We start from the raw sequence: 18004 nt of genomic DNA on the forward strand, positions 1-18004 counted from the left end.
ATAATTTAAAATAATTTTATAATTGTTTAGCTACTTAAATTTTTAATACATTATATACTAAAATAAGTAACTAAGTATATAATTAAAATTAAATTTTAAACAAAATTTCGGACGTAGCCCGGGCCGACCCTAGTTATATTATATATATATGGACATCAGAAATACTAAAAATTGCATGTATCTTAATGGTTATGTGAGTTGTTCAAAAAAAAAAAAAAATCTTAATGGTTATGTGCTACTTAACTGAGTTAAAAGTGCTTGGTTTGAAGAACATGGAGCGTCAAAATTTATTTTTACTTTAGTCCATAATTTAGATTGGGCCGGTCCTGATTATATACATGTTATTACAAATTCCATCAACGAGATTACCAACAAAAAAAAAAACAAAAAAATTCCACCAAGGAAACTGTCACTATTTACGTCCATACTATTGCTTTCTTTTCTTATTGAATTTTATGTTACAAATCCCACCCAAAAAACTGTCTCTGTTTAGATCCATGCTATTGCTTTCTTTTCTTATTGGATTAAAGTGCCACTGCTTTTATTTTCTTTTATCAAATCACTTGTTTCCGATAACGACAAAAAATCATGTATATTATTCTATACACACATAACAAATGTAATACGATATTTTCTTAATCTAAAAGAGATTTTTTTTCTAAAGAAAGGGGTTGGGATTCGTTTTGGCTAACTGTTAATTGATTTTATAGTACTCTTTAGTCCTTATATTTGGAGTTGCTTTAGTTCTTTATATTAAAAAGTGAAAATAGAGTATTTTCTAAGTATTGTGTGTAATTCTGTTACTAAAATTTCTTCAAAAAGGAAAATAAAATATAATGGTTTTTTTTATATTTAATTAGTTTTTTTTACATCAAATGGTTATTATATTATTCAAACTTAAGAAGGTATATGATTAGTAATTTATTTCTATTAGTTGTGAATTTTGGTACATGATGGATGATCCCCTCAATTTTCATAAAGATACAAAGAATTAACAGAAGAAAAAGATCTATCAAGAGAGATAGTAGATACTATTAGATTAAAAAAAACAAATATTAAATGAAAGAATCCAAAGGAACATCATATCCGAGTAACATAGAGTAGTCATCCCATTCATTATTATTCTCATCGCCATTAGTCATATCCTTAGGCATTCTCCAGCTCTTTGCAACCTCAGCCTCATTCCCATTTGTGAGCAATTCTAATACCTTAATTACGCGATACAAAATCACAAAACCAAATCCATTTAAAACCACCTTTTGGATCGTTTGGCTCCTAATATATAAGATTTGATATTAAATATGCATGTAACCAACCTGAGTCATGGTTGGTCGTAATATCGGTGATTGTTGGACACAGTGTGAAGCTGTAAGGACAAGCCTATTCATCTGCTGATCATCATACTTTTCTTGCAGTTTCGGATCAACCAACTCTCTTGTGTTACCTGTCTCCAACGCCGGCTTGGCCTGTTAGTGATAAAAAGTCAACGATGAAATCTGTAAGTCGACGAGAGAGTTATGTTTCTTGTCTTTAAGGCAAGTAAGTAAGTATGAGTAGAATCATCATACCCATAAGAGAATGTGATTATGAGAGGGATTCACCGGTCTTCGTCCACTTATGATTTCAAGAAGGAGAATACCAAATGCGTAGATATCAGTTTTCTCGTCTACGGTTCCTTGCATTAAGGACTCTGGTGCTAGATAACCGAACGTTCCTTCAACCGGTATAACCGCATGGTGAGTCCATTTGTTAGGCAGCCATTTCGCCAATCCAAAATCAGTTATCTGCTCAACCATAATCACATCCAGTTTTCACACACACACATATATATATATATATACACCAAAACCGAGTTGCTTGCATGACAAGAAAGCTCACTTGCGGTTCAAAATCAGGTCCAAGTAAAACGTTGGAAGATTTGATATCACGGTGAATGATCCGATGGTTGCAGCGTTTGTGAAGATAATGAAGCCCTCTAGCAACTCCAACTGCAATCTTGTACCGTATAGGCCAATCCAACGACCCGTTTTCCTTCTCTGTTCCGATTAATTATTCAATATTAAAACTATATTGTCTTTAGAATATGATGATAATTTAATTACAACATGAAAGTTATATGAAGTTAGATTACCGTGTAAGGCGGAGTACAAGTTTCCGTTCTCAGAGAACCTGAAGACAAGATAGAGACCTCTCTCAACACAACAACCTAAGAGAAGGGCAGTGTTGGGATGAGAGACATGACTTATGATGCCGAGTTCCGTAAGAAACTCTTTTTCCTTGATCATGTCACCACTCTCTTTCGTTAATCTCTTCACTGCGATTCTTCTCCCATCACATAGATCTCCTCTGTACACTTCAGAGTATCCTCCTATACCTACTATGTTCTCTACAATTCAGCCGAAAACATAGATTATGTTATTTTACTAAAAAAAAAAGTTTCAACCTCTTTTGTCATGGGTTGATGCATTTGCCTCCAATTTTTCAAAATTTTTTGTTCCTTAAATGCTCACCTTGATCAAAATCGTTTGTGGCTTTAGAGATCTCGTTGTAAGTAAAGCACTGAATAAGAGGTTTAGGTTTAGGGTTGTTCTTAGTCTCGTTTCTTCTCCATTTCCTCAAAGGAGAGTTCATGATAAGTGAAGATATTAATCTATAGGGAGACATCGGCCTATGTTTGGGTTTGTCTGAAGGAGAAGCGACGCTAGAAGAAACCATTGAACTGCTGAAACTTGAAGCATCATCGCCTGAGGAGCTAATCAGATCTCTTGATAGAATGCTTAGTACGCTACGCGGTGAATACTTCTCACTCTTTATGTCTGATAATAACATAGTTGTTAGTCTTTGCATCGTCTGAATAAATCTTAGTACCAAACATAAACGAGATATTATTATAATCTAACCTCGAGAAATATCAGAGTCAGAGTAGCAATCTTTATGCTGTTTTCTTTGGCTTCCGACAAAAACAATAGAGCAACTTGACGGAGCAAAGTCCGAGACATACCTTGTGATCTCATTCCATATCCTAAATCAAGAAAAACAGAAACGAGTTATTACTACAACTACAAGGATTATGAATTGGATCCATGAGTTTCTAAACTTAACCGGAAAATGTCCGGTTCATTACCTGAATGCGTGACTGGTTGGTCGGGAAAGAACAAGATAGTGAGCAGAAATTGACTTGACTTCATTGATTAGTCCTCTTCCGATTTTTGAGCAAAACCCTACCTTGGCTTCCAAGTTCACCTATTAATTAGGAAAAATAAATTTTGAATTGACCAATTTGCTTTGACCAAAAAAAGAAGAAGAAGAATATACCCGTTTGTAATATATATTGCTAACGTTGTGATTCATAATTAACATTGTTCAATACCGATGTTTTTAACTTTATAAATTTTCTAAAGGATTTGAAGTTTCAGTTCTCTGAATTTAGAAAATTATAACCTAATCCGGGTTTTGTTATGGTAAGTCTATCCAAATCCGGTTTGTTTCGGTTTAAAATCCTTTTATTCGCCAAATAAGGAAAATAAATAAAATTAGGTTGTACTTGGTTCTGGCAGCAAGTGTAAGCGAATTCTCCAAGCATGGAGATAACATGAGCTTTGGCACGGCGAATCTGAATCCTCCTCTTCTTTTTCATCGGAATCTTTTTTGGCTCTTCACCAACTGCAACAACAACAAGAACAATTTAGTTTACAAATTATTAGGCGGTGAAAAAAGAAACAGAGGAAATTAGGTATATATATACACTAACCAAGAAGATGAAGAGCAACAATTGTATCATTTGGTTTAGCAAGAACATTGATGGCCCACGATAGAGCGTTTTGACTCTCGTCGTGATCCAACGAGATTGCCACAAGGATCTTGTTACTACCCTCTTCTGAAGAAGTTATCATTTGTATTTGTTACGTTGTCTCACTCCAGCAAAGGTTGGAATATTTGAGAACACAATGATTCTATACACTTGAAGAAGAACAAAATGTTATTCTTTCTTGAGGAGATAGTAAGAAAAAGAGAGTCGTTTCGAGATTAATAAAGAGTGTGGAAAAGGGATGATCATTGCATGAGATAATCATTAGCTGTGTATATGAGTCTTGACGAAGAAGCATAAAGCGCAATAAGCCCAATGATATTTTAATCAAGTTAAATTTATTTATTTTTTGGCCTAAAAGATGCTAAAAAGGAAAGTTTAATTAGGGTTGAGGGTTAAAAATAATTTATTTTAGTGGGTCGTCTTCTGTATTTTCATTTAGATTCTTAATTTGGAGTTTGTTCAAAAAAATAGTAATTTGGAGTTAAAATTTGATATGATGCTTGTAGGAGTGGGCATTTCGGTTTAGTTTCGGGTTCGGTTTGGGTTCGGTTTGGTTTGGGTAATTTGGGTTTTATAAAACTCAAACCAATTAAAACCAAAGTAGCTTTGGGTTGGGTTCGGTTTGGGTTTAATTCGGTTCGGTTCAGTTCGGTTTGGTTTAGATTTAGTTTGGTTTACATTATTATGGTCTAGTTTGGTTCAGTGTAGTTTGGGTTGGTTATAAAATATGAAGGCATCAGTTTTATACTTTTATTAAAAAATAATCAACTCATAAACGATAGAGTAAGAATATAAAAACTTATGCTACATGATTTTATATATAATAGTATTATTTGAATCGTATTTATAATTTTTTTTAAAGATATGGAAGTTATGAAAAAATGAAAAACGAAACTTTAACTAAAATTTGCAATATGTTAATACATATATATATATCATATATATTTTTACTATATATATATTGGATTATCGGTTTGGTTTGGTTTGGTTTGGTTTAAACCCAAACCAAACCAAACCGTTCGGGTTGAGTAAAACATGAACCAATTGGATTACATAAAGAGCACGGTTTGGTTTGGTTCGGTTTAACTTCGGTTTGGTTGGTTCGATTCGGTTCGGTTTGGGTTTTTTGCCCACCCCTAGATGCTTGTCTAGTTGTTTTTTAAATAGGCTAGAGTTCAGTCATGAATGTGTTTGATATATTAAGAGTGGCTTATTAGAGTATTTCCTAAGAAGCCATTAATATATTAAGAGAAGTTAAATGTTTTGAACAAAGCATAAAATAAACTAAAATATCATAAACGGTTTACAAACTTGGAAAAAAAGTTTATAGGTCAGAACAATCAACAAAATGTTAATCTAAACTATACCGTTAGGGTAAGTCACTAATCAAATTAATTATAGTCTAAAGCTAAACAAAACATATGCTTTAATAATATGTATTATACAAACAAAAATATAGATTATTAGAGACAATGATGGACTCTGAAGTGAATGTGGTTGGATGATTTGTGATGTAAGCAAAGGTGAAGTGGCAAAAGGATGTTTCTTGTTGTTGGTTCTCAGTGGTCTCATCTCGTGCTATTGATTCTGTCTTCCTGACAAAGCCATTGTTGCTCTTTGGTCGTTACCTTCTTATTATATCAGCTGAGTTTGTGTATAAATCATATAAAGGATGATTAAATGGTAGTTTGGGATCAATGATTAAAAAATAGGTAGCGAAAAGAATGAAATGAAAAATTGTTTTCAAAGAGTTGGTAGAGGAAAGTGTGAGCCATAGATGGCAATCCAAAAGCGGGAAGATATATATTTAACTTTTTACAATGAAAGAGACTTTGAGAAGACATTAAGTACAAGTAGAACACTATAATAATATGTAGTATGCAAAAATGAATTAAATGGTAATAATAGAAATGAACCAAAAGGTACTATCAACAAACAAGACGTTGAATCATATAATTACATGTGAAATTATGGACACGAGATTACTTGGCTTTGTTTGTCTTATACTACACAACACTAACCTCCGTACACATCACACACACGTGTATTTGATCTCTCAAACTCAGGGTCATATAGTTAGGCCAACATTAAAATATAATTTTAACGATTTAATACTTGATATTTTGGTGTTAAATCATTTTTGGATTGTCCTTCGGCCTGATCGTTCTATGGCATTGGAATATTTTAACTTTTTACAGAGAATAAACCGTCTTTTAACGAAAAACTAAAATAGAATCTGCACCATGCGCAATTAAGTTACATTTTAAACATTTACTAGATTTTGAACCGCGCTTGGAAAGCGCGGATTTTTTGGATTATATTATAATACAAAGTCTTATTATATCGAAAAATATAATTTTTAACAATTATATAATCTATGAATTGGTTTATTTGATATTTTATATGTACACTTTTACGACTTTTACGTAAGTTTTTTTAGGCATGAGAATTATATCCAGATCAAAAAACAAACCAAACCGACCCGAAAATATATGTTTAGTTCAGATCCAGAGAAGATAACCTATTGGGGCTTTTTTTGGACCCGCATGTCTTTGTTTGAGTACGGGTCCTATCCTAGACCCGATCATAAATATGTTGTGTTTATTTGGTATATTTGGATATTTTGAATATGTTTCGGGCATTATGAATATTTTTTTAGGTTTTTGTTTTACGATTATAGTTTTTGATTTCAGGTAAATTTTCAAATTAGAATTTTTTTGGGTATTAGGATAAACTTTTGGGTATTTTCAATTCAGTATCAGATTTTGAATAAGATTTTGAATTTTTAAGTATTTGAATTTTTTTGGGTATTTGTTTGGAGTTTCAAGTATTTTTCGTGTTTCAGATATTTTTCAATTTTTTTATATATTTCGAATCTTTTTAGGATCCTAAATACCCGAACAGATGTGGACCCATTATATAATGGGTCCAACAACCTTTTGATATAGATTTTTAACGTTATTTTATAAATACATGGTTGATGAAATATTTTTAAAAAACTCATTTTTAAATATGAAAATATTTATCAAACTATAGACGGTTGAAAGTTTAGTATATAATATGAAATTTTAGTGGGAAAATTTATATATGATATGATTACGTTATTATAAAGGAAAGAGGAAGTTAAAATATACACATATATGTCGTGTAACTTCTCTTGCTTTAAATTATATATTATATGATAAAAGTGATAATATAAAATATTAGTTTCAATGCTTTTATGATTAAAAGTCAAAATGGTAAACATAATAATAGTAATGATTAAGATTTAGGAGTGGTATTTGAATAAATAAAGGAATGGAATAATGTGTTTAAAAAAAAAGGAATTGAATAATGTTTTTTTTTTAAAAGGAATTGAATAAATTATTGTTAGAGAAATATATGGTAACATATTGTTAGTCTAAGTTTAAGGTAAGACCAAAAAATAATGAGTTATATAAAAAGGTCCAAACAACTTTGTTAGGTAGATTTTTGAAGACTCCTCCCCTTTTAATAGTATTGAATTTATTTTCTAGATTGTTTGAATTTGTCTTTTCTATTTTCTAGAATGATTGTAGGTTGTCATTGGAATTTGAAAATCAAATATAAGTCTTTGTATTTGATGTGTCAGCCAGAAATCGATACCAGCTCTAACACTAAATAAGTCACCTTAACTATTAATCTTAATCTTAATTTTCTATCCAGTTTTAAATGGTTTTACATTTTTTATAAATAATTGATATAATAAAATTTAAAACATTTAGATGAACCTGTGTTTGGAAGTTTAAATTAAAATATAATATATAAAGTCCAAAATATGACTCTAATTTAATAGATTAGATATATTTTAATATTTTTATTTTTTCATTTCAAATATAAATGAATATTTTTTAAAAAAATCTACCAAAATAATTTAAAATTTTAATTTCCAAAAGCAATTAATTTAAATTCAGTTACTAGCAAAATATAATTAAAATATTTTACGTGATTTTAATTTTTAATTTTAAATCAAAACTAAATTAATTATAAATTTTAATTATATTATACTGATAATCAGAGTTTATATTAATTAATTGAGAAAATAAATTGCATATATATTTTTAAAAGATTCTGTTAGAATTTTATAAAAAAAAAAATTATTTGTATATAAAATAAAAAATTAAGATATTAAAAGATATTGTAATTAAATTATGTATAAATTAATTAATGTTCTAAGGATGGTCCAAATAAAAAATCATATATTAGATGTAGCATCTACTTTTTTTGTCATAGTAACATCTACCTATTAATTGTATCATTTAATTCATTTTAATAAATTATAATTGACACCCCCTTATAATAGTTAAACATAAGATTTTTAACGTTAAGTTCTCCAACTAAGTTTGATTTGGGTAAAAGCCCATAAACTAAGGAGGTGTTATTGGTTTATATATTTTGATTGATTTAGAAATCTATATAGTATTTATAAATCCAAGTAAAATATGCAAATCTGGAAGTTTTTCCTCGGATTTGAGTCTTTGTATTTTTAACTAAAAAATCTAAACAAATTCATTCAAATCCATTATAAAATCAAATATATTAGTAAATCCGTACGATTGAATAACATTTGATTTGATAAAGAATTTATGAATCATTAAACCAATAACACATGATTTTAATACAGATTTGAAAATCACAGAACCAATAATACTAGATTTAGTTCGGATTTTTAAAGCCATTAAAATACAACAACCAATAACTCCTACTAAGTATTTAACGAAAAAAATCTCAAACTAATTTTATTTAATGAATTAAACCTTCGCTGGTCATAGTTACCATTATTACCGGTAAATCTTTAGTTTTGGGGTTCCGACATTAAGTAAACATAGTTGAGGGGTTTTACCATTAAAAAACAAAACTCTCAACTATGTTTACTTAATGTATAAACCTATAAACTAAATATTTACTAGTAGTAATGGTAATTATGGCTGGCGAGGGTTTAATTCATTAAATAAAATTAGTTTGGAGGTTTATTCGTTAAATACTTAGTTTAGAGATTTTTTTACCCAAAACAAACTTAGTTGAGGGTTTTAACGTTAAAAATCTATAAACATAATATATTTTTCTTCTGTTATTAATTTATATATAAAACATAACTGACTTACTGACTATCTTTTATTTCATGCTTCACACAATTGGAAATGTTTTCAAGATAACAAAAAAATAGTGTAAGATAGTAATCTTAAAAATCATTCGTTGAGTCATGGTTGACTGGTTGTTTTTTTTTAATATTTACGATTTTATTAAAATCCGATAAATTGCATTACATCGTCAATTACAAGTTTGAAACCAACCAAATTTTTCTAAATCAAAACCTCACAAGACTAGCTTCGCTCGCTCACTAAACTGACGCCATACCGTTTAGAGAATCTTTAGAATATCAGCTCCCGTTCTCAACCGTTAATGGAAGCCACGTGAATGTGAGGTTTACCTCATTTCCTCGGATGACGGTCTTTCCGTGCCATTACCAGAGTAGCTGGTTTCAATGATCTCTTCAATCTCATAAGTTAAACTGTCCATGAAGCTCTCGACACAAACGGCAAGAGAGGAAGATAGCAAACCTAGAAGGAAGCATCATAGCCTCTGAAACCGCCAGGACTATGGAAGCTATGAACCGCCAAGGGCCTGAAGACAGACCCGTCACCTCCGGACAAGACGGCTGATAAAGGGCAGAACATCAAGTTAGTCTTCAGTACCTGCAAAAAGAGAAGGATACGATCTTCCTTCTAGTTGACTGGTTGACTGGTTGACTGGTTGTTGTTTACTACTAGTGGAAATGTTTAGCACGAAAAGTTGAGAAACTATGTTAGAGTTCTCTCAATATGATTTCAAACATATATTATATAAACTTTTTGTGGGTTCATTTAATAAGAATATCCGCTAGTTCTTCCACAAACCTTAGAAACTAGTTTTAAGTTTCGTTTGAAATACCCGATTATTGAAAATCTAGTTTAGTTAATGGTTGGATCAATGTTGACCCAAAATTATTGTTTGGCAACAAAATGAATACAACTAGAGTGGACCAAATTGAAACCCAAATTGAGCCAACTTCTTTCACGGTTTTTTTGGGAACCTTAATATATATATATATATAGAGAGAGAGAGAGAGATAGAGAGAGAGAGTTTCTCACTCCCATCACTCCCATGGAGTTAGAGAGTCAAGATTTTGAAAGTTTATCTGCTACAACATTTTTCAAAAGAAGAATAAAAGAAAACAAGATAGAAGGGAAAAAGCTACGCAACACTCGAACGTCGTGAAGGATTTCTTGCAATTCAAATGTTGATCCATTACACTTGATCATGGTGATAAATCTTTTTCAATCTAAAAAAAATTCTAGATCATTGTACTCAGAAGATATTGCCTCCAAAATAGCAGCTTTAATCGCAAGAGTTTCTGAAATCTGCATCTCATGGGTGGCGAGGAATCTTGTCCGGAAGAGACCTCTTGGCAATCAATCTTCGTAAAGCAATAGGTAACGGAGAAAGCACTAGAATTTGGAAGGATCCTTGGCTTAGCACCCTGATCCCGGTTAGGCCGGTAGGCCCTGCTAAAGAGGAAGATCAAGATCTTGTTGTAGCTGATTTTCTGTGCAGAGGAAGTTCCGAATGGAACATCCAAAGAATCGAAAGTGTTCTTCCACAGTACCTGCACGAGATCCTACGTATCAAACCGAATATCTTGGGGGAGCCAAGACTCTTTCGTTTGGTTAGCATCACGTTCAGGAGTTTACTTCGCACAATCTGGATACCATGTAGCAGCAACTATGGAGCTCTTTGCTCACAGAGACCCTGCGAATCCTTTACCTGACCAGAACCTCTACAAGGCCATCTGGGTTAGTAAAGTCTCCCCAAAACTCCATCTTTTTCTCTGGAAAATTACTCAACCAGCCTTAGCTCTTGGAGAGAACCTAGCGAGGCATGGAATCCGAAATAACATCACTTGTCGTTACTGTCGGGAACCAGAAACTACAGATCACGAATTCCTTCACTGCCCATTTATTCGGCGTATTTGGTCTTCTCACATCTGGACTTCTCGTTTTGACCTTCATTGAAGCTTTCTTACGTTCATTAGAGGTCAACAACCTCCCACCGTTGGGAATAGCATGAAATTTATTTTCTTAGATCTGCTTGGGTATTTGGACCGCAAGAAACTACCAGGTCTTTGAAAGCATGATCTCTTCTCCGGTTGAGATCTTCTTGAAAGCCATCAGAACTGCAAGAGAATGGAGCGTAGCTCAATCAACCCCCAAATCCAGGCCCTTCGGCTCATCACCATCGTGTGCCCCCTCCTCTATCGACCTCCACATCTATAGTCTGTTTCACTGATGCGGCTTGGCAGGCTGGATCAAACAAAGCAGGCTGTGGGTGGATTTTCAAGAATCATTGTGATGAATGTCTGCAGCATGGAACTAGGACCTTCATCCATACTTCATCAGCTCTAGCTCTGATGGCTGAAGCGCTCGCAGTCAGGTAGCTCTTCTCAACGCCCTTGAAGCAGACTTCTCCAGAATCTACATTAAATCAGATTGTCAGGCACTTGTTGCTATTATCTCTTCGAATCATCACCCGATGGATCTCCACAAAATCACTCGGGATATCGAACACTTATTTTTGTCCTTTTATTATATCTCTTTTGCTTTTATTTCCAGAAACTTAAACTTTGTGGCTGACGCTCTAGCGAAATAAGCTCTATACTCTGTTCCCACCAACTAGTTTGCTTGGTTTGGGTTGCCTTCTTTATAATATTTAGTGTTCAAAAAAAAAATCGCAAGAGTTTCAACTGTCACAGCCGAAGCCACAAAGCATCGAGACACAACTTCTTTCAGAATCTAATAACCTCTGTTCGAAACTACGCTAGGCGTTAGTCGGGCGGTAACTCCGGACCTAGCAAGTTATTAAAAAATCGGGGATTAAGCGGGGTATACGCGGGGCCTAGTTTTTAAGTTTTTTGTAGGTGCATTTAGATATAAATGTATAATTATATAATTAATCAGTTTAAATTTGGTTAGACAACTAATATGTAAACGTGGCTTAGTGGACAGTAAGGAGATTTTGTTTCAATTCATCCCGACTTCGATTTGTGTTACGTTTATTTTTGCTCTTTATATTTTTTTTTGTCTTTAATGAATGGTAGACTTGTAAATAAGTCTTCTTCTTCCTCAACTATTTATTACAGTTTCTATGCATCTGTAAATTTCTTTGACCTATCCTTTCTCTATTGCCTAAACGCTGTGTGAACACCTTAATTCGGTATTACGGTGGTCGTAGCTAGTTCGGATGTGAGATTAAGATCTGATATGCTAGATTTTTGAGATTGGGTTGACTTGGTTCGGAGCTATTACTCGGCGCTTTTTCCTATTCTACGGTAAAAGCGGAAGAAACTCGTCGCACCGCCTCAAGCCTTCGATTTGCCCCTCTTCGCGGCGGTGAGTCTCCGATCACCATATAGTCGGACGCGTACTCGCCAAGCCGCCCGCGTTTTAGAACAAGGCTAATAACCAATTAAGTGCTATATATTACAAGATGGTTCAGAAACACTGTATCATTTTAACATCTACCCTCAACATGCGTAGATATTAGCTTTTAAGCCAAATATCCTGCTGATACTTTGTGTGTTGGGCCTAGAGTTAAAATCTAATTAAATTTTGTTCCATTTTCAGGTGTGGAACAATTATGATGATGATACTTTTTATTCATCAACATGCGTGAATAATTCACTATTATAGTTTGTAATACAATTTATCTTGATTTGAAAATGCAAACCAATGTACATTTAAAGAAGGCATAGCTTGGAAGTAAAAGAAAGTAGAAACCTAGCTAGGGGGTTAAGACTACAAGATAAGAGATAAGATGGCATAGGAAAAAAGAAACCTAGGGATATTAACGTCTTTCTCAAAATTCATAAATATCTTTTTAACTTACATATAGAAATATGCTAAAATGAAATAAATTACACAACTAATTAGTAAAGGCTATTGATTGAAGCTAACTGCTTCACCTCGCCGCATCAGAGACACCTATGAGAATTTACTTCAGTCTATACACGTGTTTTTGGTGTTGCCTTCAATTTTCTAACCTGAAGACTCTGCCGAACCACTTGTCACATTAATCCCACGGAAAAACATTAAATAGACTTGACCATAACAGTACATTTTTTATCATATTGTCACACAATTTTATTTTATTTTTACATTTGTAGTTAGAAAAATCACCAACATATAAAATAAAATTTCCATTGAAATTTGAAAGTCTCATGAATTTTACATTTTCCGGAATTTTCCATGATAACTCACAAATAAAAAGGCTATAGACAAATTAATGATGCAAAAGCTTAGATTAAATAAACATTGTTAATCAGAACACAAGCCAAATCCATTTGCCAGACTCATCATGTAGAGCTCTGGCCCGCCCGGTTAACAGAAGCAACCGGGTCAGATGCATACAGGTTCTTCAGAACTGTTCAAAACAGATGATCCTCTGGTTGTCCTTTTACATACTCTGTTTCTCAATGTGTCGCACCGTTACTTTCACTAATCTGCCGCACCACCTGATCATTACCCTCCACGTCATCACCATCTTCATCTTCATCATTGTCACACGTACAGCTTTTTTCTACCGGCGTCGCCAAGTAAGTGGGGTTCACGTCTCCGGCCATAATCACCAAGAACTTCTCCGGAAAAGCTACAGCCTTCACCTCCTTCTCAGGTTTCGCATCTCCGGCTTCAAGATCTCTCTCCCTGCTCTGGTTTTCCTCACCGTCGAGATAACCGGAGAGACGCCAATAAGAGCAAGCGAGGATTAGAAGAGCAAAGGCGATGAGACCAAGCATGGCAGCTAAACCGCCGAAGAGATAAGGAACCGGTGAATGCCACGGCGAGTGAGGTCCTCCCATGGCTGTTCTGTTCCCGTCTACGTTTTCTCTTGGAGCGTAATATTGTCTCCCTTCCATTTTCCTACACCGAGAGAAAGAGAAAGAAAGAACAAAATAAGTCGTTTTGAGATTTTTTTTTTACCTAATAGAAAATGTTTTGGTAAGAGGAGGAGAAATGTGACGAAAGGATTTATAGAATAGAGCAAGCGAGTTAAGGTTGCGGATTGTGTGTGACGTATAATCCATTTTATTATTTTGCGTATTGGATTCTTTTTGGTTCATTAGTTCTTTTTCTTTTCATTTTGAGTGTTTTGGAAGACCACTCTCCCATCCATCTTTATTGTTTTCCATCTTTATTGTTTTATAATAAAAACCATAGAATAGAAATAGACTTTTGTTCCAATGTATTTTTTTTTTATAATAGAGTACTGCTATATTTTTTTATACTAAAATAAGGTTATTTTGTCTTCTATGTTTAAAGATAAAAACTAGCATTGTTACATCTCCAACCCCACTCTATTTTTCCCTCTAAAATAGAGTTTAAAGTAAAAATGTTCCAATGGTATTCTATTTTCTATTCTATAATTGTGTAAACCTATTTTTTACTCTATATATAGAGTAATATTTTTATTTGTTGTTCATCACTCTATTTTTCACTCTAAAATAGAGTACCATTGGAACTACATTCAACTCTATTATAGAATTACTCTATTTTAGAGAAAAAAATAGAGTAAACATTTGGAGATTGTCTTGTACAGTTGAAAAAAATATAGCATTATTTAGTAGATAATAAATTTGAGCAAAAACACATCTCTATTTCTATTTACATTTTCTTTATTAAGTATTAAAAAAAGAATTGGGTTGGAGATGTTTTGATATGAAAAAGAAAAAAAAAACGAATTCCGTTTACGTTTATCAATCATCATTCATGATGATTGTGTGGAGTCGTGACGTGATAGCTATGCTTTGTATTCTTCCGTCCCGTTTGCTAAAGTAATTGAGGCGATGTAAAAGTATTTATAAACATCAACAAAATTTTATATGAACTCAAGAAGTTTAGATAAAATAAGTTTTGCTATTAAAGGAGATTAATGTTTAATGTATCAGCAAACACTCTTAATCGAGTAGTGATTTTTTCTGTAACATTTGCGATTGTAGAGATTTCAAAATCATTTACAGTTTGTTGGTTTCTAAAACATACAGCTATTTCCTCAGTTTCTAAATTTACTTACATGCTTGAAATATATCACATGTTAATGTATCTTTTTCTAGAGTTATGAAAACATATGATTATAAAAAAAATTCACATCAACAATTAATATATAAAATTATGACATCAAATTATTGACTTCAAGCCCTTTTACAAAAAAAAAAAAAACTATTGACTTCTTTGTATTTACATTTGTATCCAATAAGAAATATCCATGTGACACCTAAAGTGTATGCAGAGATTCTAATTTTATGCGTATAGATAAGGTTAGGGTATCTCTATCTCCACTCCATATTTTACTCTAAAATTAAAAAAATAGAGTAGGGTTGTATATAGCGAGTCGTCTAGTTATGAGTTTGCATTGGTTAGTTAGCTGATTAGTTGGGACCCAAATTAAGGTGGTGTGTTTCTTAATCAGTATTCCTTACTGCTTTACAGCTTAATTAGTGGATGTTTCCGAAAATATCTTAGTATCAATCATTCTTTTAAAGATAAACAATGGAATTGTAATATAAGTAATCACTAATCGTAACACCTAAACACTGTTATAGATAAATAGAAACCAACCATTCAGATAGTGTCGAATCCACTGAAACAACCTCGAATAAACTATGGCATGACTGTATGCGAATATCTTCTTAGTAGTATGTTATGCTATAATCATCGCACTGTTTAAGCAGCTTAAAATCGATGGATTCTAATTAAAAGGAAATTTTTTTTATCGATGATAGATAACTAGTAATCCTCTGAACTATACATTGATAACATATATGCATGATTCTACAGAAAAGGAAAAGGAAAAACACAATCAAACGAAATAGGGATTAGACCTTGTCTTTTTTTTTTGTTCAAACTGGTTTACATGAAATTAAAGCGGGCTTGCAGTCCATAAAACTTATTTGGCTACAGAATCCGCTATAACATTGTCCAAACTAAAGGATAAACTTAAACGCAATAGACTTAAATGTAGAAAAAACAGAATAGATATCTCGTAAAACTCCAAAGATCTCCAAATTCATTTCCTTCTTGTTGGTTGTTTTGATCAGGACCTGCAAATCGGAGAGCACCAGGATGGAATCAAGACCACGAAAGAGGGCAGAGGTTATGGCAGCACGAACTGCCAAGAATTCCGCCATGAGGCGCGACGATACAAACGGTGCTGTAAACATGATCATCAACAATCCAACCGAGCCCCGCCAATCCCATTGAGGGATTCCACACCGCATCTGTGAACACTAAGAACAGATCGGAGTATGAGGGGATAGGTTCGATTCTGATCAAGGGTTTCTAGTTACGGATTAGACCTTGTCTATAGACCAAACACTCACATGACTTTTTTTGTAGATATTTTTTCTTTAAAAAAAATAAAAGTATATATTTAATAAATACTCCTCCGCTTTTCATATTAAGTGTCGTTGTAAAGAAATTTTTTCGTTACAAAATAAATTTCGTTTTTGACTTTCAATGCAAAATTTATTAATTTTATTCAGCAATTTATTTTTCTATTGGTTGAAATATGGATATGTGTATAGATAATTGAGTTTTTATATAGAAAATATACAAAATTAATTGTTTTTTTTAATTTGTGTGTACAAACTCAAAATGACACTTAAAATGAAACAAATGGAGTATCAACCTAATAAAAGCAAGCCTCAGTTTATTTTATTCAACTGTTATGATTGAAACATTTTAAATGGTTTACTTCAAGCCAGATTAAATTAATCCTAAAAACAAAATGAATGAACGAATCTGTTTTAAATTTATAAATCAAATTGATATAATCTACTCCCTCTGTTTTTTTATATATGACGTTTTAGAGGAATTTTTTTGTTCCAAATTATTTGACGTTTTCGATTTTCTATGTAAAATTTATTACTAATTAATGCTAGATGACCAATGATATTATAGTTTCTATTTTATTATTGGTTAAATTGTGGTTAAATAAACAATTAATGATGTTTTTGTTTAGAAATTAAATGTTTCTTAATCTATGTGCATAATCCTAAAACGTCATATATAAAAAAACGGAGGGAGTAACAAAGATGATGTGAAATTGAATTCAAACCTTATTAAACTATTTTTGTAATTTCCAAGAACTTGAACTCAAACCTAATTAAAATGTATTTACTTATCGGATAACCATCCAATTTCCCAATTGTATATTTTTGTTATCATAGATCACGTAGAACAAAAAACTTTCTTGATGAAAAACGCATATGGTAGCTCACCCACCACCATTGTATGCTTCAACAAGTGACTATCGGTTTATGATTAAGAAAATCCTATGTAGCAGAATGATCACTCTAACAAGAACATACCTAATATTAAAAAGGAAAAAAGACCATACCAAATTTTACGTTTAAATATTATTTTAGTGTAATTAAATGAATACAATATATAGGTATATACACATTAACAAGGGAAAGTGCAAAACCAAACGGAGAAAGCTGGAAACAACATATCAAACCATATCCCTCAGGGCTCAACTATCTCATCAATGCTAACTAAATATATAACTTGAAAAATATTGTGAGAAAACTAAAAGGGTCCCCCACATTGTTGCACAGTCTATTTGGATCAAACTTTATTTGTTCAAGTTCCTATCATTTGCTTTTTCCTGTTTAGTCAAACACATTGAGAAAACGATTAGAACAACTGAAAACAACACAACTCAGCCTTTAAAATGTTCATATCTTCTACATCATCAGCTTGTTTCGGTTTTTTTTAATGTTAAAAGCTAGCATTCAAGTTTTACTCAACTCGTTTTAAGACATCAATATAATAATGTATATTTTAAGAAAAAATGTTAAACTTTTGTGTGTTTACTGTCTGATACTAAAGTTAAAAAATATCTGACTACATTTGCCGGTACCCAAACAGAATTAGCAACTAGTACCAACTAACAGTAGAAAATTTTAAAAATTTAACAGGAAATTTATTTCCGTTACTCACATTAAAACTTCTCTACCTAAACCAGCATAATCATCAGTGGTTTTTCTATTTTCACATTTAAAAAAAAATCAAATTCGTCCAATATAAATCATTCAAATGACAAATCAGTAGTTGCAAGCCTTTTTGGATTTTCTATATTTTG

The 18004-nt window shown here is 32.4% G+C and overlaps 2 protein-coding genes across 2 annotated transcripts; both read right to left on the minus strand.

The window, feature by feature from the left end:
• Positions 1-910: 910 nt before the first annotated feature.
• Positions 911-6199, minus strand: LOC103845202 (probable receptor-like serine/threonine-protein kinase At5g57670). Its single transcript, XM_009122036.3, has 10 exons — positions 3752-6199; positions 3545-3663; positions 3125-3243; positions 2901-3022; positions 2511-2816; positions 2132-2386; positions 1879-2036; positions 1569-1784; positions 1317-1466; positions 911-1208 (listed from the first exon to the last, which is right to left on the minus strand). The coding sequence occupies exons 1-10, from the start codon at positions 3891-3893 to the stop codon at positions 1056-1058; spliced, it is 1740 nt and encodes a 579-aa protein (XP_009120284.1). The 5' UTR covers positions 3894-6199; the 3' UTR covers positions 911-1055.
• Positions 6200-13046: 6847 nt separating this feature from the next.
• Positions 13047-16606, minus strand: LOC103845203 (protein GLUTAMINE DUMPER 3-like). Its single transcript, XM_009122037.3, has one exon. The coding sequence runs from the start codon at positions 13776-13778 to the stop codon at positions 13335-13337; it is 444 nt and encodes a 147-aa protein (XP_009120285.1). The 5' UTR covers positions 13779-16606; the 3' UTR covers positions 13047-13334.
• Positions 16607-18004: the final 1398 nt, after the last annotated feature.

The sequence above is a fragment of the Brassica rapa genome, chromosome A10 (genome assembly GCF_000309985.2).
Source record: "Brassica rapa cultivar Chiifu-401-42 chromosome A10, CAAS_Brap_v3.01, whole genome shotgun sequence".
NCBI lineage: Eukaryota > Viridiplantae > Streptophyta > Magnoliopsida > Brassicales > Brassicaceae > Brassica > Brassica rapa.

Excerpts from the sequence above, each read along its gene's own strand:
- LOC103845202 (XM_009122036.3), bottom strand. The coding sequence starts at position 3,893 with ATGATAACTTCTTCAGAAGAGGGTAGTAACAAGATCCTTGTGGCAATC. Across the intron at positions 2,037-2,131 it reads CTTGTACTCCGCCTTACACG|AGAAGGAAAACGGGTCGTTG; the intron begins GTAATCTAACTT and ends TAATCGGAACAG. Across the intron at positions 1,209-1,316 it reads TACGACCAACCATGACTCAG|GTATTAGAATTGCTCACAAA; the intron begins GTTGGTTACATG and ends CGCGTAATTAAG.
- LOC103845203 (XM_009122037.3), bottom strand. The coding sequence starts at position 13,778 with ATGGAAGGGAGACAATATTACGCTCCAAGAGAAAACGTAGACGGGAAC.